At 42.2% G+C, this 26,335-nt stretch overlaps 1 protein-coding gene across 4 annotated transcripts; it reads right to left on the bottom strand.

The window, feature by feature from the left end:
- Positions 1–5,010: 5,010 nt before the first annotated feature.
- LOC111254066 (laminin subunit gamma-1-like) lies at positions 5,011–25,093 on the bottom strand. Of its 4 annotated transcripts, none has more exons than XM_086974756.1 (16): positions 24,408–25,093; positions 18,745–18,978; positions 16,702–16,912; positions 16,203–16,375; positions 14,415–14,600; positions 13,752–13,869; positions 13,080–13,324; positions 12,054–12,547; positions 11,648–11,819; positions 10,704–11,132; positions 9,160–9,471; positions 8,466–8,762; positions 7,845–8,187; positions 7,397–7,715; positions 6,374–6,832; positions 5,011–6,169 (listed from the first exon to the last, which is right to left on the bottom strand). In XM_086974756.1, exons 1-16 carry the CDS (start codon positions 24,832–24,834, stop codon positions 5,654–5,656), a joined length of 4,935 nt encoding a protein of 1,644 aa, XP_086830882.1. In that variant the 5' UTR covers positions 24,835–25,093; the 3' UTR covers positions 5,011–5,653. The 4 variants fall into 4 exon arrangements, with proteins under 4 accessions (XP_086830882.1, XP_022670275.1, XP_086830883.1 ...); XM_022814540.2 differs by having other exon boundaries at positions 6,374–6,811; positions 24,408–25,091; XM_086974757.1 differs by lacking the exons at positions 16,203–16,375; positions 16,702–16,912; positions 18,745–18,978; positions 24,408–25,093 and adding an exon at positions 14,789–15,221.
- Positions 25,094–26,335: the final 1,242 nt, after the last annotated feature.

Below are 26,335 nucleotides of genomic sequence, written 5' to 3'. Positions count from 1 at the left end.
CGATACCTTCGAGGGCGAGTCTCATCGTTTGCCTTAGCACGTTACAATAATGATACATATATGGACCTACAGTATTATTTAACATGGCGACACCTGTGTACCAGCTACATTGCTTTATTGCGGCAGTTAGCTGACGAAGTACTGTGATCTGCATAGATAAGTACTCCGTCAACTAATTTCAACACATATATTCACCATATACGATTCTTCTACAGGAGTTGTTACAAATGAGACACAGTCAATCGACAGGAAAACGAGGCCTAAATTTAGATTAGGAATCGAAGTTATAATCGTCAGAACTACGAAGAGCACGCTCAGAGACAAAACCAGCACCGCGATGAACTGTAAGGGTTCTCTCTCTAACGAAATTAGAAATAGATTAAGAGATGGATTCGAGAAAGAGCTAACCGCTGAGCAGGAGGCCGAACTCTTAGAGAAAACGGAAAATGAGTTAAATCAAGCGCAAAGCTTGATCTTGGAAATGCAGCAGGCCTTAATCCAGCAAGGCAAAGCAGATCTATCACATCAGCTTCAGGAGCATTACGAAAACATATGGAAGATATTGAAAGAACGAAAAAATGAGGGACACAATCGGACTAATGATGGCGAGCAGATTTGCTTCCCTGTAGCGTTGATCGATGCTTGCGCAGAAATGTACGATCTACTGTTGAACGCCGCTACATCCTCCGGCTCGGAAGGTGCTGCTAGTGTAGATCTGAACGGTAACGCGATTCATAGGAATTGACGGCTCGTGACAGGCTACAAAAGTCAGACGATTTTAAATAATGTCGATGCTTACCCCAGACGCTTACCATAGTCCATGGCGCGTTACATTAAATTGACAAATACACAAATAAACGGTCGAAATGATTCGAATTTGGTATATTCATTACTACTAGATAAAAGGTAGCAGAATACAAAAATATGCCAGTTTTTTTAGTACTAATTTTAGGCTTACCACCTTGGATTTACAAATCAGAAGTATTTTAGGCAGTGCTCGATGATGAGTATACTTCATCATAGAACGGCATGGAAATGCGCTAGTGAGAATGGACGGGTATCTCAGAAAGCAGCTCGGGATATCTGGTCAGGGACCTCATCCCGGACCTTATCTCGATCGCCCAGACGAGAAAATCACTCCATCACTCAAGTCATAATAGGACCAGACAACTTTCAAAGCCCCGTCGGGGATATGCATCTATTGACGATGACTCAGACAGATCTATTCAACATCTGAAGGAGCCAGAAACGCAACGCAAAAAAACAGGACCAAAGACTGCGATTTGAGAATATGCAGCACCGTCGGCGGTCTAGCGAAGTATTACAGCAAACCTACCGCAATGGGAAAAAGTGTAGCGTTCTCTGATTGAAGTCAAGGTCAGTTATTATCTAATAGGTGTGCGGTGGATACGACATACTAAGCTTCTTGAGTTATCTGAAGTCCGCAGCGCATCACGTATACGTCTGCAGAACGGGGTGGGAGAAGATTCCAGCATGGCGTACACGGCGTAAAAACCTTGCAGATTTTAGCGTTGGTCAAATGTCGTCAAAAAAAGTGCAAGTTTGACAATTCTTCTATTTTGATCAAGTCGTTAGCGAAGGCGTTTGGCGCGAGTAGATGCACGATGTCATAGGGAAGACTAAGTATATCATATTTTATAAAAGTGCGACTGATTCTTTTTAAGGGCAGAAAGAGCCGATGGTGTTGTTTGCTCTTTAAGAATAACGCAGCAGGTCATCTTCAGTTTGTCCTGTAAGGGTAAAGTAATGTTCTTCTCGATACGAAGAACATCTACCTGTCTTCTGGCGTGATTTAAAAAATGTGCCTAAAAGAAAATTATCGGTCAATGTTGATATATTGAGTGTGAGATATTATACATTATAACACCGTACTTTTTTCCAGTAGGGCAAACGCATTGATAAAGAAATTTATCTATATTATCTAGAAACTGTTACGTAACTGTTGATAGCGAAACAGTATGAGGGAAAGCTATACGCATTCCCCTGAAATGATGCACGGCCCTATACAAGCCGGTGAGTTTGTATGGTCTGGTGCATCGTACAGTTGGTCCTTGAGAATATAAGCATGTTTCGGAATCAGCCCGTATGGCCGATGAGAAATTTAAATCTAGACCCGTTTAATTACAATGAAAGTCAAGCGTTACCGACTAAAAATTCAAGTTTAAGCATGACAATATCGACTAACTTCCACGTCCTATCAACAAGGTAGAATTGCAAACAGAACGTTTGCGTAAACGGTTTAGGTCTCGAATGCTGCGAATGGTTACAGAGTAAACATGGCTGTCGATTACATCGGTTAGCATGAAACATTAGCATGGTAGCATAGTAGTGGGTTAGATTGGATAGGTAGCATGGGTGGCTAGTGAGCACCTGTCATGCCGTTGAAACTTTGAACTATAAACAAGTAAAAATGGCTAGTTCGAGTCTCAACTGACGAAAATCGTAATGGTGTTTTTGTCAACAATAACGACAAAAGGTTACCAAGAATTTTCTTACTAGACGCAATGACTGAGGCGAGAGGAAGGCGTGAAGCTCATGTATAGTGAATTATTTACGTAAATTTGAGTTTTTAACACCCATGATGTGTTTACTTCAGTTAATGGCAACAAAAAATGATACTGAACGACATTGGTCTGTTCATTCCTCGTACGAGCACTTGGGGAGAACACTTTTCCCTTTCCGCATTTTCCTTGATCAATAATTTTTCCACCTTCTTTTTTCGATAGCAGTATGCGTCCACTCTCAACAGCATTACTGCTACTATTTGTAAACATTTGACCTCCAATACGCTTGAGTTTTCAAGTAGATAATATTCAACCCACAAAATCGATTAAAACCCAACTACAGTTTTACTTTCTTCATAGTTCAAGTTCTCTAAAGAATGTTAGCTACAGTTTGCGGAACTTCGAACTGCTGCTTTTTTGGCGAACCCCGAAGTATTAATCTCTTTAGTCAGGGCATTGTGAACACCGTTTCTATAATTTAAAAAAAAAAAAGCCATACATCTTAGAATTCCGAAAGAAAAATCGCTTATTCGAAACTGAGCCGTGAGCCCATAAGGCGTTCTAATAACTCTCTAAAGCGAAGTTTGACATCTGTGTACATATGTCAGTGGGTCTACCAGCATGGTCCATTCTTAAGTTACTATACGAATATACAAAACGAATTCTCGTTATTTTTATTGCTTCCTTAAATTTATTTTACTGAAAAGAGCCTTTCTATACCATTAATTTCGAACGATGTACCTCCTACGTAGGGTAAGACGACATAATTCAAAACGCAATATTTTCATTGCAGGTGTCGTATCCTGTCGGGCAAGTAATACCAGAGCTCCATTTCATGTGAACCTTATTGCTCAGGGATTTGTTTAGCCATCTATAGGACCCCGGTTTAATTTTCTCACTCTTCGTTTTTCCTTTTTCTTGAAAGTTTTTAACTTGGCGACCTTTTCAAGATGAGAACCTTTAGCGTTTTTCACCAGACTCTGCTTGGCTGGCTGTCGTTTTGCAGGCTCCGATGACGCAACCTGTAACGGTTCTACGGGGCGGTTCGACGTTTCACGGAACATCCGTTTTACGGTTGTTTCATCCACTGGTCCATCGTTTGAATTTGTCCTGTTCGGGCCACTATTACCGCCCTGTAACGTCCGGTGCTGAAGTCGTTTCATATAAACGTGTCTCTGATTTTTTAACGTTTTAAGAAGCGGCATCCTTTGGTAAGGGTTGCTCGACGGCATTCCCTTCCCGTTGTGACCGATTTGTGAAGGTTGGGTACGGAATTTTTAAAATCGTTGTTTCGTCTATCTGTCAGGCTATTTAGGTGAGATATGTACTCGAAGGAAACACGAAATAGATTAAATACAATTGCTGATACAATTGGAACACTCCATTTTGGGCAGAAGTTTTCGTTGAAAGTCGACAATTGTTGCCTTAATAGTTCGTTAGGTATTATCAAAAAAAAAAAAAGAGACAATTAGCAGCTTATGAATGATGCGATCTTTTCAAATCGAAATGAAAGTATATACTTGGCACTTAGCCTAATACCTACAGGAAACAATAGAACGCTCCGATGCTGCGCTATCAACACAAATATATTACGACCTGTCGTTTTGTTCGACCGTCTGCTTCGACCATAGTATCTCGATGAAGGAGCCTGGGTGATCGGTATTGTCACTCTAGCTATTATAGTTGAAGGCGCGAGTCGGGTGCGACGAGTTCTCGGATGGTCTCTTTTCGACGTTTTTGCTTAGTTGTTCGAGCAATGTCAAAGGAAAGAACAAGCTAGTTTCAAGACGGGCCGATTGTTGGCCCGAAGTTAGCAAATGAAAAGTAATAACGTAGTGCATATTAATAGCACTCCAGCTAGTGTTATGGAGGCAGTCGTAATTTTCGAAGCGGATGACAAACCGTTTAATAGGCTATAGTTCACTAGCTGACTGGACCTTCCTTTTTAATACCTACTGAAGCTAGTGTGGGAAATATGTGAGAAATGCTACCATAGCTCTCTGCCGAAGAGTGTCTTCAGTGGGGCGGTTGGGCCACTGGATACGGTGAGCCATTTGACGCGGGAGCACGGTTTGTCGTTTTGAGAAGCAGCTAGGTGAATTATCACCAATGCATTTTGGACACCCCCACAACAATAACGAGAGGCGCAAACGACTTCAGTGCGACAAGAAGATAGAAGCGTCTACTAGCTTCTATTAGTCGCCCCAAGAGGTGGGCGACATAGTGTCTGGAGGCAGGAGCGACATTTTTGTCGTTTTGTGATACACATTAACCGGTACAAATTGATTGACTTCTCAGACAGCCGCCAATGTATAAGTCAATACAGATCAGTGAAGTCTAACTATGCACTGCGAACTATGAAACGCTGTTAACCAGACAGACTTAACCGCACTGGCGCCATCTATGCAAATTATATCTCGTCCGGATACACGTACTAGGATCTCGTCGTTACTTAACGTATTTTCTATTGCCTAATACAGCCATGTTTAGATAAAGCGGTGACCTTTATTTAGTCCTTTTAGCAACGGGAAAAAGAAACCAGAAGACATTCATTCGTTGAGCAAGGCAGTGTTCAAAAGACCAATGTGTCGTGTGCTTAGGCATTCTATAAAGTTTATTGCGAACGTAGGTGATAGGTTTTGGTCGTCGTATGTAAATTTATATACGGTTCGAATAGGAAAAAATAGTGGCTAACATGTTTTGAATGCGTTACGATCATTTGAGTATTTATATTTGTTCAAAATATATTTATATACATGTTTTACATATTGCAGGTCAATAGATTCGGAAGGTCTCGAAGAAGAAACGCACAAGATAGCCAGCCCATCATGATTTAAAAATGACTTCTTTCGAAGAAATGATTGGTGGAAGGGAAACTAGGTGTCCGTTTAACACTGCGAAGTACATTACTGCAAAACGAGCAGGCCCGGATTGTGCTTAAGGAACCTGTATGGGCATAGCGGATCTAAAATAATAGGCATTCAGTTTTTTTAAAAAACTGCCGGACGTATGCATAGCTCTTGTATTATTCTAATATGTAACACGTCGACTTACTCATTGTTTCGAATTTCAAATTTTGATCAGTTTTTTTCACCCGGTTATACTTTTTCTTTCCAAGTGATTTTCCACTAAGGGACCTCAATCATGAGTGGGTTGAAACAGCCGTCAGGCAGGGTCTCCCTAATATCCCTGATGTTGGCGACGTCAGCCTTCAGTGCCTCCATGTCGTCTACGTAGCCCTTCATTAGCTTATTTTGTCTTTCTTTTTCTTGTAGTAGCTTTTTTGTACGTTCGGCGATTTGCCCCCGGGCGTAGTCTTCTTCAAGCTTCGTCAACTTCCGCTCCAGTTCGCGTAAGCGATTCTCATCGTACGAATCTATTGAGTTGAGTTGGCTGAGAATACTTTTTACTTCCTCCAGGGCCGTCGTGGCCTGGTGGATAGTCTCCGTGGCAATGCCTTTGGCGTTACTGACACCCATCGTGACTTCTTCCACTTTGTGATTCTCTTCGGCGGTTTGCCGCTCGAGGTCATCCAGCTGTGCCGCCATATTCCTCATCTCCGAATCGATGCGATCGCTCTCGTGGTCAAGTTCGTTGGCGCGGGTCTGAGCTGCGCGTACGTCATTTGCCACGTCGCTGATATCCTGAAACACATCGGGTACAGCATAAGAACAGTATATTCTACAGATGTGTGTTGTTTGCTAGTATATTGTAGTTCTTAATGTATGACAATACGACTGAACTTGACACTCAGTGCGCCGTTTATGAATATTTATACTAAATACATACGTACACGTGGAAGTAACATAGAGCAAAAGTAAGAAAGCGAGTAAATGTCGTGTACATACAGTCTTGGCCTGCTTAGCAATGCGAAGTGCATTTTCAGCGGTTTCCTTAGATTGTCGTGCCTTGAACTCGGCATCGTTGATCAACTCCTTGACCGCGTTACTTTTCTGAGCCACAGTTCCAATGTTCTCCTCGATACGTGGAATTCGCTTTATATGCTCCTGAGCCTCGTCACGATGCTTAGCGACGATGCTATTAAAGTTTTTGAGCGTGTCAAGCGTGTTTCGGGCGCTATTGAGGATTTCGTTGCCGCTCTTCACCGCAGACTTTGCACGACTGTCCGCGTCCGAGACTCGATCAAGCAGATGATCAGTTATTTGCTGCTGACGTTGGGCTTCTTCAACGATGAGTCGAGCCTCACTTACAGCTTTGTATGCGTTATCAAAGAAATCTTTGTTGGCTAGGTACATCTCATCTGCACTCTTTGCCAACTGGCTGGCCTGTAAACCATGGGCATAATACTGATTTCGCGCAACTTTAAATAAAAACTACACCGGACGGAAGTGTAAAACTTAATTTACGTGCATACGTAATCTTGCTTTAGCTGCAAATCTTCTAAGAAACATGATCATAGATGGGACGCTTGTCATTGATGACTGACACACTGAATATTTGAAGTCAAACTACTTTTTTAAACGAACTGTTCCAGACTGTTTGAATTCGGTACCTTGAGCTCTGATGTAGTAAATGACAAAAAAAAAGATCGATCGTGATGAGGGTGAGCGACATCTGAGGGCGAAAAATAGCATGAGAGTTTGCGTGGAGGGGGACCTGGCTAACTTGATTTTGCAGCTATAGCGCCCCATCACAGCCATGTATGAAAAAATATAGGGCGCGGAAGGAAATTTATAGACTAACGAGTCGAATGCTCGGGGGAAGAAGCATAAGATGGGAGATGTAGAAGTTCTATAAAAACGAGCGAAAGAGAAGAGATCGGGGTGCATGGGAGCAGCGATTAATATTAGGTTACAAAAGCTGGATGTTACGCATTATGTGTAGGGCGCATTTAGAGTGGATTAACTTACTTGAAGGTGTAAATGGCGTGCACGACTGCTTATTCCCTCAATATCTCCTTCCTCGGGCAAAATCGTATTGTTAGCTTCGGTGAGTTCATTAAGGGCAATATCGTGTGCTTTCGCGGCCTCTTCTTGAGTCTTCTTGGCCATCTGCACAGCACGGACCATCATGTTCCTCAAATCGGTCTGATCTTTCTTTAGACCTTGAATAGCATCCGTAGCTCGTTGATGATTATCTAAAGTCTGCTTTGCAAGCGTAAGTGCTATTTGCGATTGGTTTTTCGCCTGAATCGCATTATGCATTGCCGAATCCACGTCTTCCTTCACTCTGAAAAACCAACGACTCATTTAATTTTTGGTGACTACAGTTCTTGTGGGTTTTGTGGAAATTATCTATCACACTTAATCTTTCATCGAAGAACAAATGCCGACACCCGTAGTTTCAAAATCTACTTACTTTTCGACTAAGCCTCGTATTTCTACTGAAATCTGCTGTACTTTAGTCGACTGATCGGACGCCCTTTGGCTTCTCTTCGTCGCCTCTTCGAGGGCCTCACGGGCATCGTTGTCTAAGTAATTATTGACCTTGTTTAGCATCTGCTCGTTCTTTAATGCTGACACATTTTGGTCCTTCGCGTATGCAACCAATACGTGGTACTGTGCCATTGCGTCATCGACTTTCGTATCTTGCTCGTTGAGCCGTTGTCTGATTCTTTGGATGCGTGCAAGGAGGTCTCGGAGTTTTGTGACGAGATCGCTGTCTGAGTGAGCTGCGGTCCTTGCATCCTTCCAGAGCTCCTCTACAGGTGAATTAATTGGCATCAAATGCGAAATTTATTTAATCAATTTAGTTCAAACCCTCACGAACCACCCACAGGTAATATGAAAACTAAGTACTTTAAAGTAGGAGAAACGCGTTGGCTGTGACTGCACAACCGTTTTGATGAGTAAGATAACCTCAGTTACCAACAGCTTGCTTTCTATAACTTGCTTTCTACAACTAGAAACTGACCCTATTTGAGGTAACCATTGAAGATCTTCTTATTGTACCTGAAAAAGCAGAGCGGATATAACGTACCAGCATTGTGGCGTAGCTCCTCAAGTTTCTGGTCAAAATCGGGACTTTTTTCGGGATTGGGTTCCCGCTCGACGTCCTCGAGAAGTCTGTGAATTTTTTCGAGTTTCACACGATGCTTATCTACAGCGTCCTGCACAAGGGTGTAACAATAGTCACAATCCTTGCACATTCCCTGCTCTTTATAAGTGTTATCCTTACACATGTTACAGGTTCGTCCCACAAAATTTTTTCGACAGATACATTGCCCCTCGGCATCGCATTGTGGAGATGATGAACCTTCCGGGTCACAGTCGCAAGCTAAGAAACAAGCACCAGTTCGATTAGAATAGACTGCCTATAGATTATTTACTGTATTATACCGTCGAATGTTGCGTGACCTTACGTAAAACTTATGGATAATCAGGATGGTTCTTGTCCTTACATTAGGTATAGTTTGTACTGCATTCGTTGTAATCAGCTATTAGCCACTACAGACCTGCTTAGACCTTTTGTTGAACCACTGCCGGAGACTTTCTAGGCAACATTAAACAATGAAAATAGAACTGTTAGGATTGCACAACACGGATACAGCTTGTCCTATTTGGGATAATAAGCTGCGCGTGTTCACTTGTTAACTGTATACAGAGCGGGTAAAGTCAATAGAGCGTACATAGTGATTTTCGGAATAATTCCACAAGGTCGAGCATCCACTCACGTTTGCATCCTTCGGCGGAGAATCCATAATGGTTAACTTGGCAGACCTCGCATTTGTCGCCCGTAACACCTGGCCTACAAGGGCACTTTCCAGTGAGGACATCGCAGTTGGTGCTCTTTGATCCGATGGTGTCACAACCGCACGGTTCACACCCACTGCGTGACTGCAGATTCCAATAGCCTTCGCGACAGCGGTCACACTGCCGACCGACAACGTAATGCCTGCAGTCGCAATTACCATGTTCCATGTGACACTCAAGAAGGCCGCCTTTCGCTGTCGAGTCGTCAGTGCCATCAATATGGCAGTCACAACCTGCATTCAAAGGTCCCATGAACGCGTTAAGGACAAATTGCAGATTTGAGTATTTCATCTTCAAATTAAACCAACTCTGCAGTTCTGCTTGAAAAGTGCCTTCTATTTTGAGTTAGAAAGCTAGAAATAAGCTGGTGGTTGGTGTACTAAAAATAATATACATTTTTAAATATTACCGCCGTTGTTTCAGACAATTACACACACTCATTTAGCAATGTGTTTCGTAAACTATAGAAGATGGGATACACCGATTGGCAAAGGTGCCACTCTTCATTTTGCTGTTATTGCATATCTTTCAGATGCAGGACCGTGCGCGAGTGACTAGGTTAGTTCAATGTGTGTCCATGCATTTAGACATTTTCTGCCAGGCTATCGTACTATAGTCCAATCAACATGCAACAGCTGCTATGTAACGTATGTCTGTCTGTCACGTGGTGAAGCTACTTACGGACAGTGGGGTACCTGTAAGGGGAAAGGATGGGAGGAGAGTCCTGGGAAGGAACCTAACGTTGTCAGCAATTAGAAAAATAACAGCTATTTCTCTACCATAGGGTAGCATTGTTCTAATTGTACATGCTCACATAGGCACCTATAGTGCATGCAAGCTTCCACATGTTATGATTGAATAGAAAGATCTTGAAAAATGCAAGTCACTTGATGTTTGCTTTCACTATTACTAGTCTCGAAGCGAGATTGGGGTTCAAGGCATGAGATTATAGAAGTTCTTTGAAGTAGATAAGGGTTTGAGATCACTGACAGCATAGATCTTATTTGAGGGTAGTACTAACGACACTTTAATAAACGTAACCAAACACACTCACATATTATTTGTCAAGGGTTGACCTCCTCTTGACTGTGCTTCATTTTCATGTATGCCTGCTATGGAACTAAAAAGAAACGAGTGCATAAAACTTGCTCTGCACAGACGTAGTAACGGTGCTGAGATCAAAAAACGACACGCACTAATTATTATTACGCTGCTTACTAAGAACGACTACGTGTCGCATGGAGGCTGTATGGCCATAGAGCCAAGCGCGCGCGCATTTTACCACTTCCGTAGTACTAAAGTGCAAAGAGCCGGAAGCTATCAGATCCTCAAGCGTGCGGTCGGCCAAGAATCAAAACCGAGTGGACGACATTGCTTCAGCAGAAAGAAAATGCATTTCAAAGATTCATTCAATGACTACTGTTTGTAGCTTACCGCTGATGTCTTCAAGAGGACCACTACTTACGCTTGCAATCGCCTTTTTTCTCCGAAGTAGCGTTACCATAGTAACCAGGTTTGCAGGTTTCGCAATTTGGACCATATGTGTTGTAGATACACTTGAGGCACTCGCCGGTACGCGCATCGCAGTAGTTGATTGAATTCCGATCGACGTTGTCGTTGCAGGCACAAAGCGTACAATCTGTTTTCTTTCCATAGAGGCCTTGCGGATCTCCGAAATAGCCTTCCGCACATTGTTCACACTTTTTGCCCTTGTAGCCATCCGGGCAGGCCAGGCAAGTCACTGAGCCATCGTCAAGGAGGGCGCATTCACCCTGCTCAGGACAAGGACATGGTGTACAGTCATCTTCTTTGCCAAGCAGAGCATTGCCGTAGAACCGCTTCTCGCAGCGCTCGCAATACGTACCAGTCGTATTATGCTGACAGATACAACGACCTAGAATGCATGTTATGCACAATATCAGTACAATTTATATTTTTTTTAGTTTTTTTAAATAAGTTAGTGTGTAAATCCTATTTACGGGAATTTTTCTTTTCAAGCTATTTTCCCATATATTTTCCAGAGCTTTGTAGTGTTCCATGGCAGTAAACGTACACTATCTTCCGTGCTTTTCCTTCGGTATTTACATTATTATTATTTCGTATTCTTTTTTTTTTTAGAATTACTCAAAGTAAATTGATCTGTAGCAAGCTAAGGGACTCGAGCTGTGTTTATGGCAAAACGTGTCTATCTAGACAAACAATAAGCTTGACAAGCTTCGTAATGTTCGACGGCTTAAATGTACCTCTTAAAATGGCAAAAAGTGTGTAATAGTATCTTCGGCGATCTGACATTCGTTGATTCTGCAGCGTCTCTTCACCGTACAATGCGAACTATAACAGGTTTAAAATTATCGGCTTGCAATACCGGATCAAGTAAACAAGTCTGTGTGTATCTGCTTTGCTACAAACCAGTCTCACTGTCGCAATAGTCGGAATGGCCATGACATTCGCAGGCGATGCATTTAGCGTACACGCCTATGGCGTTGTTGTTCGGATCCCTGCGATAACCCGGCTGACATTGTTCGCAAAACTGCCCGCTGTAGCTATCGCCGCAAGAGCACGTCTCAACCCATGTCGCCGGCTGATGAATTTCAATTGCACAGAGGATCAGTTAAATATCATTGACTAACTATGCATCTGTCATTTGGGGCACCGTCTAGGAGAAATGGCGGCGACGTGAGGCATTTTGTCCACTTGTCACGATGCGCTCAACGGGACTAGGTTGTATTCATATACGGCCACAGTATATCGTTTAGGTGGCTTGGCGAGAGAGATTCTTAATAGAAATATTTTATAATGTAGATTTGTTTCTTACCTCCGGATCGTGAAGCTCCGAGGTTGTATCGGTAGCGGAATCAAGTGACACCTTCTCCAAAAATCCAATACCGTTTCGGAAATAGGTACCACGAATCTTGATACTACGCACATCCTTGAGAAGTTTCATGAATTCTACCGCTGACATCGGGGGTTGCCAACCGAATGATTCATGCAGCTGGAACGTGTAATCTCGACTAATCATGTTTGGGACCGACTGGTGGTTAGCAATAATAGGGGCACGAATTTGACGATTGTCAGCCCCATCAATCACCACGTCAGCACTCGAATATCGCGCGAGATCGTCGCTGATACGTAAAGTAAACCTCAGATAACGATTATATGAGAAGCGTCGGTCGCCCAAGAACATTTCGGGCGCCACGAAATACACAGTTCGTTGATCTTTGGCGTCGACGCTGATAACTTTGTCGGTGTGCTCATAACGGACTGTTACTGGATCGGAATACTCGTCCTCTGCTGTCCATTTCTCCGGACCTGTACATTTCGCAAGCCATTAGAATTAAGGCTCTATTCACTAATTTGAGGAATATTTGTATCGGGTTTGTTTTTTGTCTGACGACAAATAAGCTGGCTAAAACAGCTGCTTCAGCTCAGCCGGCCATCAACTTCCAACATGGACATGTTTGTGTTACATGCCAAGAAGATACGAACAGAAACCATTAAGCAAATCTCAGAAAAATATATTCTTATTTGGCGTGTCGTATTCCTATATTTTATCAGTAGTTATTATCCAGCAGCTAGTAATTTCCCCTAAAGCTTTTTAAAGCATGAGATCTACCCGCTGACCCATTTATGTCTGCTTACTATTTTAACCGTTTGGCTTTGCAGGACGCTGTCTACAGGACAGCACTGCAACAATCGACAGCGACTGCCAATTCAGGGTTGACATTTTTACACGCACAGACTGATTTGAAAATTTACGGTTTACCGTGTGTTTGTCTATGAATAGCACGACAAATTCTAACTAAATTTTTTGTGCATCGTAAGAATATTTCCTATCTGTTACCTCGTTTGAATTCAGATTGAATTGTCGTTTTAAAGTAGGAGGTGTCTGATGTACAAATAGCAGAGTGACCGTGGCAGAAACAAGCAACACAGCCTCTGTCATTCTCCTCTTCCAGGTTGAAGAAGCCAGGTTTACATATATCACAGCGCTGTCCTTCGACATTTAATTTACATGAGCATTTTCCTGTATGAACGTCGCACGAAGGTGGGCTGTCCTTACTTCCAGCTGGATGACACTCGCAGGGTCTGTACCACAAAGTTTACAAAGAAGCAGCTATTGGCACAGACATCCACTACACGTTTCTAACTCAATGTACTACCTTCCTTCTACGTTCAACTGCTACAGATATTTTCACTGAGGACAGTTGCTCAACAGGGAATTGAAAAAAATGTTCGTCAAAAAGCTATAGAAAAACAGCCGGAGGAACTCGCAAACGGAATAGGTCCACTATGCTAAATGTTCTATCACACATAGAGGGAACAGATTCAACGTTGTATATCGTTGCGACGTTTATATATAGAGGGGAGAGCTATGCAAATAGATCTTGTCAACACAACTACCATTTTTTTCGGCTATTGCATAGACTTGAAAAGTGTACCTTTTGTTCTCCATAAAAACCATCACTTGAAATTAGCCTGCCTAAAGGATGTAAAAGAGAAATGGTATACTTACAGGCAGCCGTCCTCGGAGAACGCGTAATGGTTCTCAAGGCAGCGATCACATTTTAATCCTCCAACACCAGATTTGCAGGGGCACTGTCCATGTCTGTCACACTGTAGGTGTCTTGAGCCTATGATTTAAGGGTTAGGACATATTGTGTTTTGGGCGCAAGGCAAGCAAAAGCGGGCAAGTATCGTTAGACCCACCACCATCATCATCATCGTCAATTACCACCGTCAATGAAAATGAAACTGGGTTGAGTGCATAAAGGTGCCACATTGCCCCGATAGGTGTCAAGCAAGAAAACACATTTTTTCGATAGGTGACGAGTGCAAGCGTTGCTTTCTTAACGTTTATCATGATACAACGCCTCATTTACAAAAGAGTGCATTTTACAGGTTGATGTGCTCCCATGCCGAGGTATGAGTATCCAACAATGTTCCCAACAACAAATGATTCAAGTTCTATAATTTCATGGACACGATGGTCACACAGTATCTACGTTTTTGTTTTTAACTTGATGGTGTTTTCTCGATTCTCCAGTGGAAAAATTGTTGTCCTTAAAGGATAACCGACGTTTTTCCAAAAGTCGAAGTATTATGTCTGGTATCGCTGTTAGCCAAGTGAGTGAAACTGCTTCCAGTCTCACTGTTGCAACGGCTCAGTTTTGCTTACCTTTTTCGTCGCAGTTGCATGGCACGCAAATCCCTTGATCATTCAGGTGATGATTATCTTTGCATTTTTCACAGTTAACACCGGCAGTGTTATCCCGACAGTCGACACAACGACCACCGTTGCCAGTTTGCTTGTAAAGTTCACTATCAAATTCGCATTTGTTGGAGCGTCCATTGCAGAGACACCCTGAAATCAATAAACAAGATTTTTGAAAACAAATAAAATTTATTACACGATGTTTTGAATTTACTTAGTATACATGACGAAGCGTTAAAGGTTAAACACATTATCATAGGGCCGACACAACTCTGAACGACTCTCTTTACGACCCATAACAACCCGTTTGCAAATCATCATTCATACATTAGACGTACAGAGCTCCGGACGGTTTAGGACACCTTCGGATGAGGATTTCGTTTTTGTGCGTATACTGTATAGGTCAGAGGTGAGCTCACTTCGATGATCGCTTGGATAGCCGGTGCGTGTCCTTCGATACTCGTAGGAGTGTTCGTAATCACCAGCACAAAGCCCAGCCACTAGGATAATCACAACAAAGACTAGAGGCCACTTCATACTTGCCTCTATGCAATAAGAGTTCCACTAACCGTTCACCGGCTAACGTAAGTTCCCACCATCCAATTCACTAGCAGTAGCAAAGGTTCTAACGTACACTCTAAGAAAATGCCTTGCATAGATACAATACGACCTCTGACCAGCATACGCTCAGCTGTACCCAGCTGTTGACTATGGTACAACTGGGCTGGCGGGCCGAACAACAGAAACGCGACTGCTGGCAAAGTAGCGATTTAGCGGTGATATGAAGATCGGCTGGTGCGTCAGCGCTTCGTATACCGCCCACGCCGAGCCCAAATCAGGAGGAGCAGCCACTCTGAAGCAGAAACCGATACTATCTGAAGTAGTAGTGAATTGCTTCGAAGTCGATGAGCCGAAGGGAGCGCAAACAGTATGCAGCATGGGTTTAACTTCATCGCAGCTAAATGACATGAAGATCAAGATAGCCTACACCGGACGACAACAATGATATAGTGCATTCTCTTTTATTTTCTTCCTCTTCTTCTAGTAAACTTTTGCTACGATTTACTCACGACCTTCAAGCCTCTTTCTCCCCGCTTCTGTCGATGAATCGTTTCTGTCTCTAGATACAGCATAACGATTTTAGTCTGCTCGGTATTTTTCTACCGTTCAGCAAGCAACGTTCACTTGCGTTGGCATGCACGAACTGTATAATACCATGGCTTCTACCCTGGCTGCGTGCAGAAGTCCTTTGCTTGGCCTGAAGTGGCACAAGAACACCGTCTTATAATTATAGGACGCTCTCCGGTGACTCTCGCACGCAGGCTGATTCTAGTGAAAATTGGATTGTTTAGATGCAAGTTTCAAGTGTTTGAAGGAAAACACAGTATTTTTTAGGTATATTTTATGTGGAACCTTAGATAGACACTCCGAAGCAATGGTCATTATCGCAGTGTGCGTACGATAATGGCAATAGCTAATCAAAATTATTGAATATAAAGTTGTAATTGCTAGTTTCCTTTATACTTAGCTAGCTTTGATGCGCTTGGAAAAACTATCCATCCATATCATATCACATCATTCACGTGTATCATCACCACATCATTACCTGAGCCCTAGGTAAGGGATCATGCACATAAATATACTCTTAATGAGACCTAATCAAACTTAAGTTGAATTTCAGTTACATCATAATGAAAAAACTATAAGTTAATTTATTTACAAATTCTAACTATCAATCGGACTTTTACTCACTCTGGCATTCATTAGCATTTTGGGTCGTAGCCACTGCCCAGGGCCGATTATTATAAAGGGGTTTGCACATATTGCACTGCTCGCCCATCGTGTTATGCTCACACACGCACAGTTTTTTCCCCGGTACTGTGCGATCATCACGACACTCTTTAGCATGACCGTGACATTGACATCTGCAATTTCATCAGTTAATACATACATTAACGATAACCATTGTAGTAGGAAAAATTGAATAATTAGGAATTTAGAATAAGCAGCAAATTATTTTGTTTGCAGTATAATTCGATTTATTGTACAGGGTCTGAATAACCCCTCCACGCTGTCATTAAGGCATTCTAGAGAAGCAATAGGCTACTTGGGTCTGGTTTGGGCATTTGTTGTGATTTGGTCGTGGACATATTTAGCCATCTCTTCGCCGAGCCCTCATACACAGGTGACAAGAACACATGTTCGACTACTTGATTCTTTCGTCGACGTTAAACTTGCGATAGTAACAAACCTGGCACCTATTGAGAGATCAGATATTGCATAAAAGTATGACTGAAGTACTGCTGTCGCCTTGAAGAGATCATCACCGAACGTGTTAATTCGTAATAATGAGATGCGTATTTGCTCTGCCGTTAGCCACCGTTCCCGGGCGAGCACTGTGCTATCGTTAGCGATTTCGTATGTGTCGCTACGCAAGTCCAAAGGTCGAAAAGCCACGGTACCTGTTGGGAAGAGATCGCCGAAGCATCTAATAGTAAATTCTTTTCACCTACAGCCAGCTCAGCTATTCTATTAATAGCAACGATATTTTATATATATATATATATATATATATGAGTATATCTAAGACTTAATTAACGAAAATTTATCTATATTTACGCGTATCAAATAGTTTGGGGCGAAAGTTGTCAGCTGTGGTTATTAAGAGGTTGTGTCAGCAGGTTAATTAAGAGGCTGTGCCATGATGCTTGAGCAACTCGGTCGATATTGTGGCTCACGAATTTAAAAAAAAACTTTGAGACGATGACTATTTGCGCATTTTAACGTAACGTTCCTAGAAAAGTTATAAGCAAGCTGTGACAAATGACAGTCAGTATCTATTCAACGAAAAATTACTTTTTTTTTTTTCTATAAAGCGACGTGGTGCAGTATTATGCTGCCGCTGTTGTTCGACTCAGTTACGCCTGTTGATATGAAGCAAATGGCGAGACAAGTTAGGGCCCTGGATGGACCAATCAATGCAGCAACATTCGTGATAAATTCATCTAACGTTAACTTGATTAGTTACTGTACTAATAAACTGTTCAATGTCAACACAGAAGTTATACGTATAGACCATGGGCGGCAAGTTGATATGACAACACATAGATAGGCTAAGCCAAGGTGATACATGGGTACGCAGTGACAATTAGACGTTTTCCTTTTTTAGGTTAAAGTCTTATGCTTTTTGCAGACCAAGCTTCACCGTTAAAATACTTGTATGGTACTGTGGGAGTTGCACCCACTAAACTCGGCACCCCGTATGCCTAACCCTTCGGAACTAATTCAAATATTATTTCAAATTAGAACTTGTAGGGACGGCTAGTAAATTTGCTAATTGCGTCTTGGCCTGTCCTTCTTTAGGGATCCCCACCTCGCCGGCAGCGATAGTCTCGTTAAACCTCTCTTCCAACATACCCGGCAGCGCAGTGGTATACTGGGCACCCTGGCCCATGAGAGGCCGTAATTTCAGGTCCTGCGAGGCCATCGCTTGTTTGGCTGATCAGCTGTTTCATTTTTGTTCTCTTTACCGCATCCATCTCAACGACTACATTTCTGGCAATTCGTTGTCTTCAATGTTCATTCATTTAGCAAATGTGCCGAACGAAGCTGCGGAAACCGTTGCCCATCACTTGCGTGAGCTTCTGCTTAGCGGTCCGGTTCCGCACCAGTTCCAATGCAGAGCAACTCATCAAGGTGTCCTTGTCGTCACCTTCGGTGTTGCTGCTACAGTGCGCCTAAATTGGCAGAGCCGCCATGCAAATAATTGCGCAAGTTCTCGTGTCTCGTCAGGGATAGTATCATGCTAATGCCTTTCCGCGCCTGTTAACTTAGCCCGCGATTGATTATTGGGATTATGTCCCTGATTGCAGTTTTCGGTTTCCGCTTGCCGAACAGTTATGCTTGCATCTCTCAAATAGTTTCCTTTGAAGCTAGATAGGTGTTGTGTATTATTAGTCGGTGGTATGCGTAAAACACTACTAAAAACCTTCACAGTGCCGTAGGCATATTCCTCAACCGTTATTCAGCGAATAACATCCGAGTATGAGACAACGTTTTTGCTCACCCTAAATCTAGATGGACTCTATAGCTGTATTTTAATTTTGTTAAACACTTACAATTAAGAACATATCCTCTATTTTTAGTGTTCTGATAATAACCAATTGAGAATTAAGTTTTCTCAGCACAAGTAACGTAAGCATTGTTTGAAAAAAAAAAAACTTTCTTGCTGTTTTTATCTTCTAGATGCCTACTATTTGACAACCTTTCCTTTCACGTAAGGCTCGCGACGTACCTCCTTGAAGGGGATCGAAAAGGCCTTCCGAAGTGCAGACTGCCTTGTTGTCCAAAGTGCTTCTGTAAATTCGCCTCGATATATCCTCCATTTTGAAATCCTTCATACAGTCGTGTGAAAAGTATTGGAATGGTTCCCATTCGCTCTCGCGATTGTACTTCTTGTAGATAACAAATGCGTACGGGCTAGAAGCGTGGAACTGCAGGATAAGGTGATACACAAGGTATGGACGTTCTGAAAACCGAACACTTCAAGTTGAATGATATGCTTTTCGTGTACTTCAATCATCGTATGCCGTATTAGTCGTATATACTAGTAATGCCCAGCCACAAGTGTACCATATGAGCACAAATATAATAGGGTGTGAATTTACAAAACAAAAGAGACTAGACTATCGCAGCGTATGATTACTGCATCAAAGGGAAGCATATATATATATATATATATATATATATATATATATATTATTGATTTTTTTTACGTTGCTGCATACATTTCCATATATATATATATATATATATATATATATATATATATGGAAATGTATGCAGCAACGTAAAAAAAATCAAAGCAATTGTGAAAATTGTACACGTTCGCTACGAGACTCTATAAACACAACATGTTCAATTTAGGATACCTCCCCGGATATGGTACACTCAATATATTATCTTATCGTATTAAAATAGCATGAAGTTGATACCTTATGTTTGCATAGTCATATTAAAGTCTGTGCAGATGTCCATTTTTGTCCTAAAAATTATTGTGCATAAAAACAGCGCAACGGACCCACTCATCTATTCCATAACAATTATTGGGTTTAGACTTTTGCCGTCAAAAAGCTACAGAACAGGATCGCACAAGTATTTGTATACCCTGTTGTGACAAACGCTGCCCTGTCAGGAAATCCGCATTACTACTACATTCTACTCCCGTTATCTAGTTCATTATTATCAAATTATTCTATATCATTTCTGGTAGCTCTGCGTATTTTGTCCGGTTTAGCAACAGCAGATCCATTTAAAAGTCGAAGCTGATTATAGAAAATGTACGGAAGCTGTTTATGAGGAGAACCGAGACAGGTAAATTTTTTTACTACGTTTGGACAAGTGTTTGCTTAAAACGACGTGCGCATATGGGGTTCGATTGGCCTATATCTCGCCTGTACACTAGGAGTAAATATGTATCGCATCACGACTTCAATTTACGTATGAGTAGTATTAATAAACCCCCGTATAGAGCCCGAAGCGTATCGTAGGTGAGCTTCGTACTATTTTGGGTTTGGGCAAACCCAATGAAAAGTGTCCCGTGCAGAAAGTTGGAAGGGGACCAGTTCATGAAGATGATGATGGAACCGATCCCGAAAAGCTAGTGTCCTTTTTAGTTTTAAGATTAAGACTATCAATGTGAATTATTACAAACATTAGTATTCCGAAAATCTTCATATAAAGTGCAGGATGGGGCCATACTTTGTATAATCGGAAGTTCAGTAATTAAGGCCGACAAGCCAAAGTCTATGGAAGCGCTTAACCGGAAATATAACTGACATTATTGGAATGGTTTCAAGGTGTTTACAATCAAGTTTCTTTTATGTCAACGTGTGTTTATGTGTATAGCGGTAATCGTCCACATTTCAGTTATGTTGGCCGAGACTTTGACATTTGAAAAGGCATTATGGCGGCCGTTTGTTCATTGCTAAATAATTCATCGAATTCGATTTACACTGAGCACTAAATGGACTAATCCATAAGTACCGGATGTGTAAGAATACGTCCAACACGAATCCGCCATGAGCACCGCGTAAACAATACTTCCTGTCTTGACGTTTATGACGCCTGACTCATTGACACGCCCTTGGATGGTATCGTATAGAAAGAAATCTGGGTCGATGATTGAAGTTTGATTATAGATATTCATTAGTTTATTGTTCACATTGTGTGTTACTGGTACACCGATTCTCTGCTATCGTAAACAGTTCTATGTATTTATAAGCTCTGCACCGAATTGGGCTAAAATTTCTCAAGGGAGAATTAGATATCGATCTCTCTTATCATTGACTATTAGTTTAAAGGATTTCCTGTAACGCGAATAAAAAAGGGATTCGGTAAGAAAAATGCTTTATTATATATATATATATATGGGCTAAGTTTTTGACGGTGCGCAAGTTTAGGATTTTAACCCCATCCCCCAGGATCAATTTTTGCGCTAACTATTCAACGAACACACTACGATAATTCGGTTGCTCACTACATACTATACATGTGCGCTAAGGTTGAATGATTTCATATTCAGTATAACTAAATTCGTTTCCAATTATTCTACGGTCGACAAACTATACGATCGAATCAAGAACTCATACAGCGAAGAAAAGGAAGCTTATAATCAAAGTCGGTGACATTCGCATACTAGTATCCCAAGGTGAAGCCATCTTCTTCGAACCAGTTTAGCATCACCATGTCATCAAATCAAGTTTCCGCGCTTCCACACGCGTAGTTCGTGGAACTTCCTAAACAAGGCGATGCTTACACCGCACCCGTTAGTCGTCTCCCATTCGAAAATAGTGCCGTAATCGCGTATAGTAGTGAAGCTATTCATCGTCTGGGTGTACAACTCGCGCGCACGCACGCACGCACGCACGCACACACGCACGCACACACCCAAATATACACCGTGATCCCTTTATTCTCATGGCCGTCCGTAATTTCCCCTTTCAGGTATTACCATGTGATTGTTTTATCGCTGCAATTCCCGTATCACCCCCGCCAACGACGCAACAGGCGGTACGAGAGCATGGCTGTGACTCTGCATGGCGGCTGTTGGTGATAATGAGCGTCGAGACACGAGATTCATTCGTTTGGGATGCCCAACATGCCGTTTGCTCGCTTCAGCAGGAGCGGGTTTGCTGGCTAGGAAATCATAGCGACCGTCGAGAGAAGAGAGCTTTGGCCATCGGCCATATTGTCACGAAATATTGTCGAGGTTTCTAATGAGATAGTGCAATGACTGTGTAGGTGCCTTGCTGCTTATTCGGGACACGGCGAGCAAAAGCATAAAGTTAGAATATACCGTGTGCTGCTAATACTGCTGAGTATTCATGAAATACACAGACAGGACTTCTTTCTCTATTGCACGAGTTGGAAAAACCTCAACTGTCTTTGTCATGTACGGTGAAAAAAGTTGGCAAGTATTATAGCCTCGCTTTGGAGGTTGATCTAATTAGAAAACTGTTCCAATCCGTTTCTGCTGCTGTCTAAGTGACCTTTCACTTTAATGAACCGCATTTATTTCTTTATTTTAATCAATTACGATTCAATAAGAGACCCAATTGACACGAATTGTGCTATTTCGATCAAAAAGAAAAACACGGATTTGGCTCAAAAAGACGCCGTATATTAGCTATATTACGTTTCGCTAGCTGCACCAAAAGAATGAGAAGATTCGGGGCACGCAAATCGAATGAACCTCTCAACTCGAGTAATCCAGAGATGAACAGCGTTAACTTCAGTAGTTTTTTGCTCAATTTCTATAGGTAATTGATAACTAATGTTCAATTTCAACATCATTTTCTTTGTATAATTTAACAATAGGTATCATTGAACGTTTACGGCAAGCCGAGTAGCAGGTAGCCCCGTTTTTTTCTTTGCTATGCCCATATTTTCCTCGTTCGTCATTTTTTTCACATCTCACGAAACCGACGATGGCGGATTACTCCATAGGGTCTAGGGATTCGATATCTGATTAACAACGCAGCGCCTTCGTTCATTATTGCAGAGCGCTAACGTTCATCAAGCTACTACTATCGGAACAAATCGTCCCCGAAGTGCCCCCCATCAGACCGGTCTCTTGCCCGGCTATATTTAGGTATATCCTTTTAGCAGTTGATGGTAGAAGACCTTTTCGACACTGTACAAGCCTCTCCCGCCTTTGTTCCAATACGCTTCTTGAACGAAATGCGTTTAGCTTTGTTCGTGGCTGACGGTTGGCAAGCTCGACTGCTCCATCGGCTATTAGTCAATACGTGTCTCAAAGCATCCCGAAACAGGACGAGCAGGGCTACGACGTTGTCTGGAAACCCGAGGCTTCCACGAAAAAGGCGACATCGTTCGAAACAGCGGGCTGCAGGCTAACGCAATGATATCGTAGCATTTAGAAGGCTGCGCTTGTACGTCCGATAATTCTATACGCCGTTTTCGATGCTTCGAGGAGAGCAAGCTAGAGTATACAATCAGTCCAGCTATGAAATGTATTGCTGCCGTGAATGAAACGAGTGTCGGCCAATTGAAAGACGTTGGAATTATTTTCAGTTTTCTGGACCATGTTGTACCAGGCCTGTAGCACTAAATGTACAATGTTTGCCATACACGAAGTGTTGTCAGTATCGCATATAGGAGATTCTATGTTCATGTGCGATTGAGGGCAATTGGGCTTTAGAAGCCTCGGCGTGTATTGATTGCCAAACGACTATTCATTACCCCAACGTCAAATGTACACCTGTAGACCTGAAGCCGGTGCACTGTCTGCAAGGACCGTGTAAAAATTGTCGCCCACCTAGCTCTAGTTAAGGGTGTTTTCTGTTTATGTAACACAAGCAAGCCCAGAGCACTTTGGACACATGTCGCGTAGAAGGGTCTCAATAACTCGCACAGAGTACAAGTTAACCTTGTAAAGACAGCTGAGTTTTAACGACAACACTGTAGATGTTGCTTCGCATGCTTCTTGGAAGCCTTGTTTATTTGCAAAAATGAAAAATAGATTTATCTATAAACGAACATATATATATATATTGGGTACGGACTTCAAAATTTATTTTACATTGTAAATTTCTTGTAGTGCTCTTAACTCGTCCGAGGGAAGCGGACGGCTGAGGGGTGCGAACATGGTAAATATAAAAAATTGCTACATATTTTACTTACTATTCTGCTTAAGCGTGCTTATCATTCATCAAGTTCGTTAGCCATGACCTCGTATCTCGTAAATGTAATACATTTACGAGACTCAAAAAAATTCACCAAAAGGGTACTATTTTCAAGTGCCTTTTGCTAAATAACGGTTAGTCTATTTACTATATCTCCTTGGTGTTGAAAAGTTAAACCATTCCAACTACAACTTACTATTCGATAAATCAACTATAGAAAATAGAAAATCTCCTAGCTTCTCTTGTCAAACTGCGACGGTTATACGAGATGATAGACTAGTTTAAAGAAACGTCATACTGGTAAAACATCTCGGTACTGTAGTAAACACAAGTTCAGTCGTATTAAATCAGAGTCTCGAAACTCGACGATGTTTACCGACGGCAGATCTTCAGTGTGATTAATCTTTGTCTTGAACTTAATAAACCTCAATTTCGTTGAAAACAACAAAACATAACTTCATAACCATTCCCTAATCAGCTTCCAGTTACATCTACAAATCGGCTACATTCTAGATATTACTGTAAAAAGTATTACTGCCTCATGTGAAATTTTGGCCCTGTTCTATTGATTGGTTTTGCATGAATAAAAGTTCGTAATATCAAGCTGAAACCACTTCTTAGACTAATCCGGTCAGTTTTAGGCTGTAGATGTGCAAATATTTCCTCTACCCCTTCCTAGCACGTCTGAACATAAAAAATAATGCCAATTCTGTGCTTCCAGTAGCATCCCGTGCGAAAATTTTCTACTTACGAAAATCGATGGTCAGATTAACCGGCCTATCATCGACGTTCTCCTGCAGTGTCTCGCTCTGCCACCAAGTCGAATTTTCGATTCCAGCAAAGTCTGTGATATATCTGCTCGAGTGCGAATATCGCTCATACTGATTGTCACAGATCTCACACTCTAGATAGGCCGTTTGGTGCGGGTTCTGGATGCAGAAACGCTGGCGGCCACTTACACCGCACGTATTTGTAGCAGTAACTTCACGATTGTACGCCACATTAAGAAACGGCGGCAAACACCGTTGGGGCAGGGCTTGCGTGTTATAACACTGCTGCCGATCTTCCTGACCTCGTGCGCTTGTAATTGTCGACGTAACAGTAACAACAGCAATTAATATCGGCCGGAATTGAAATAGGCATCCGGGCTGATGGCAACGGCTATCGTATCCAACCATATCGTTCCGTTCAGATAAGCATCCCGCAGTAGCAGAAATAACTACAAGGGGCGAGTGGATAGTTCCAATGGAACACGACCAGGCACCGTATTCTTTTTACACTTAGAGGAGACTGTAGGATCGGTTGAACAAATGTGGAATAGAAACGCTGCTATCCAGCGGCGCCTCGTCGACTGTTTGCTCGAGCTACTCGGTCGGGGTAGATCAAGCCAAGGGACTTTTCCAAGAGTCGAAGAAGCTGAGAGAAAGTGGTCGAGAACAAAATTGTTAAATGAGAGAAATAAGCTGAAAGAGGAGCCTGCAGCATGAACGGAACGAAAAGAGAACGCTGTCGTCCCTCTTCTATATGCATGCACCCCTCTCGCTTACTGATTCTGTTGCTTCGAGAGGTCGCTTGAAAACGGGGAGGCGGCTGCGCCGCTAATCGTCAGATGGCGCCAAGCGCTGTTCCACAATACGCGACCCACACATACAGACACACACACATTTATATATATATATCTGTAGGGAATAGTTGTACTTAAAACGCTTACACCGCATCATTCACGCCAGGGGTATAAAAGCAACAATATGAAGACAACATCTGAGAAATGTATTCCATTTTCATCGAACGCGTGAATCACTGCATGGGCACGCTGAGGTCTTGGAGCATCCACAATACCTTTTACAGATTTTGCTGTGAGGAGGTCCTGCTCATTTCAAAAGCTTGTCCCTGTGCACTACCGCCTGCAGTTGAGACACAGCAAGTAGATTTCTCGTTAAAACCTCACCAGGACAAAATGGTATTGGGTAACTGTTTGCTGCTATAGTATATTGACCGTCTTTGGCATTCGGTTCGACACGGATATATCTGAAGCTTTGGAGTGCGGAACACTCTCTAGAAACACTTACATCTGAGTCATTTACAAATGTGGAATTGTGAAGTGCTGGGTTCTAAGCGCGTGCTGTGATCACGTCCTAACACTTCGTCGGCCAATAACTCTAACCTAAACAGGCAACATACTATAATACCAAATATGTTTATACAAAAAAACTTCTACAAAGTTAAATGTCACGCGAAGTGAAGTTGTCCGCCCACCTGGAACCATTACGTCATAAATAGACAACTTTATAATAAAGTCTTTTTACGATTTCATGTTCACAAGTTTGAATTTTGCCGGTGAAATGCAGAAAAAAGCCCAGTTAGACTGGCTTCTTCTTATCATATCCAGCGATCATAATCTCCGATCACATGAGGCGCGGTTAAGGCTGTGGATAAAACAGTTGTTTCACACCCGTTGGAATGTGCATGCGAGCTCTTTTAAGACAGCGAACTTATATAAAAGGAATCCGAATACCCCGGTAAAATACTACCCCTTCAAGGCCCAGCACGAACAACCACGCTACGACAAATACACCTGTCAAATGGAAAACTACGTATGTTCTTGAAAGCTTTTGTGTTGGTTCGTCCTATAAAGCGTATTTGCAAAGTTTACAGTTAAAGAAGTTTCAAAATAGCGAT

This window comes from Varroa destructor, unplaced genomic scaffold, assembly GCF_002443255.2.
Source record: "Varroa destructor unplaced genomic scaffold, Vdes_3.0 BEIS01000007.1, whole genome shotgun sequence".
In the NCBI taxonomy this organism is placed as follows: Eukaryota; Metazoa; Arthropoda; class Arachnida; order Mesostigmata; family Varroidae; genus Varroa; species Varroa destructor.
This window is presented reverse-complemented; position numbering and strand designations above follow the sequence as displayed.

Bases quoted from the DNA above. Each gene is read 5' to 3' on its own strand.
- LOC111254066 (XM_086974756.1), bottom strand. From the start codon at position 24,834: ATGGTTGGATACGATAGCCGTTGCCATCAGCCCGGATGCCTATTTCAA. The intron at 8,763-9,159 runs GTGAGTGGATGC...CTTGTTTCTTAG, and splicing joins CTCCGCCGAAGGATGCAAAC to CTTGCGACTGTGACCCGGAA. The intron at 8,188-8,465 runs GTACGTTATATC...ATTCACCTGTAG, and splicing joins GGAGCTACGCCACAATGCTG to AGGAGCTCTGGAAGGATGCA.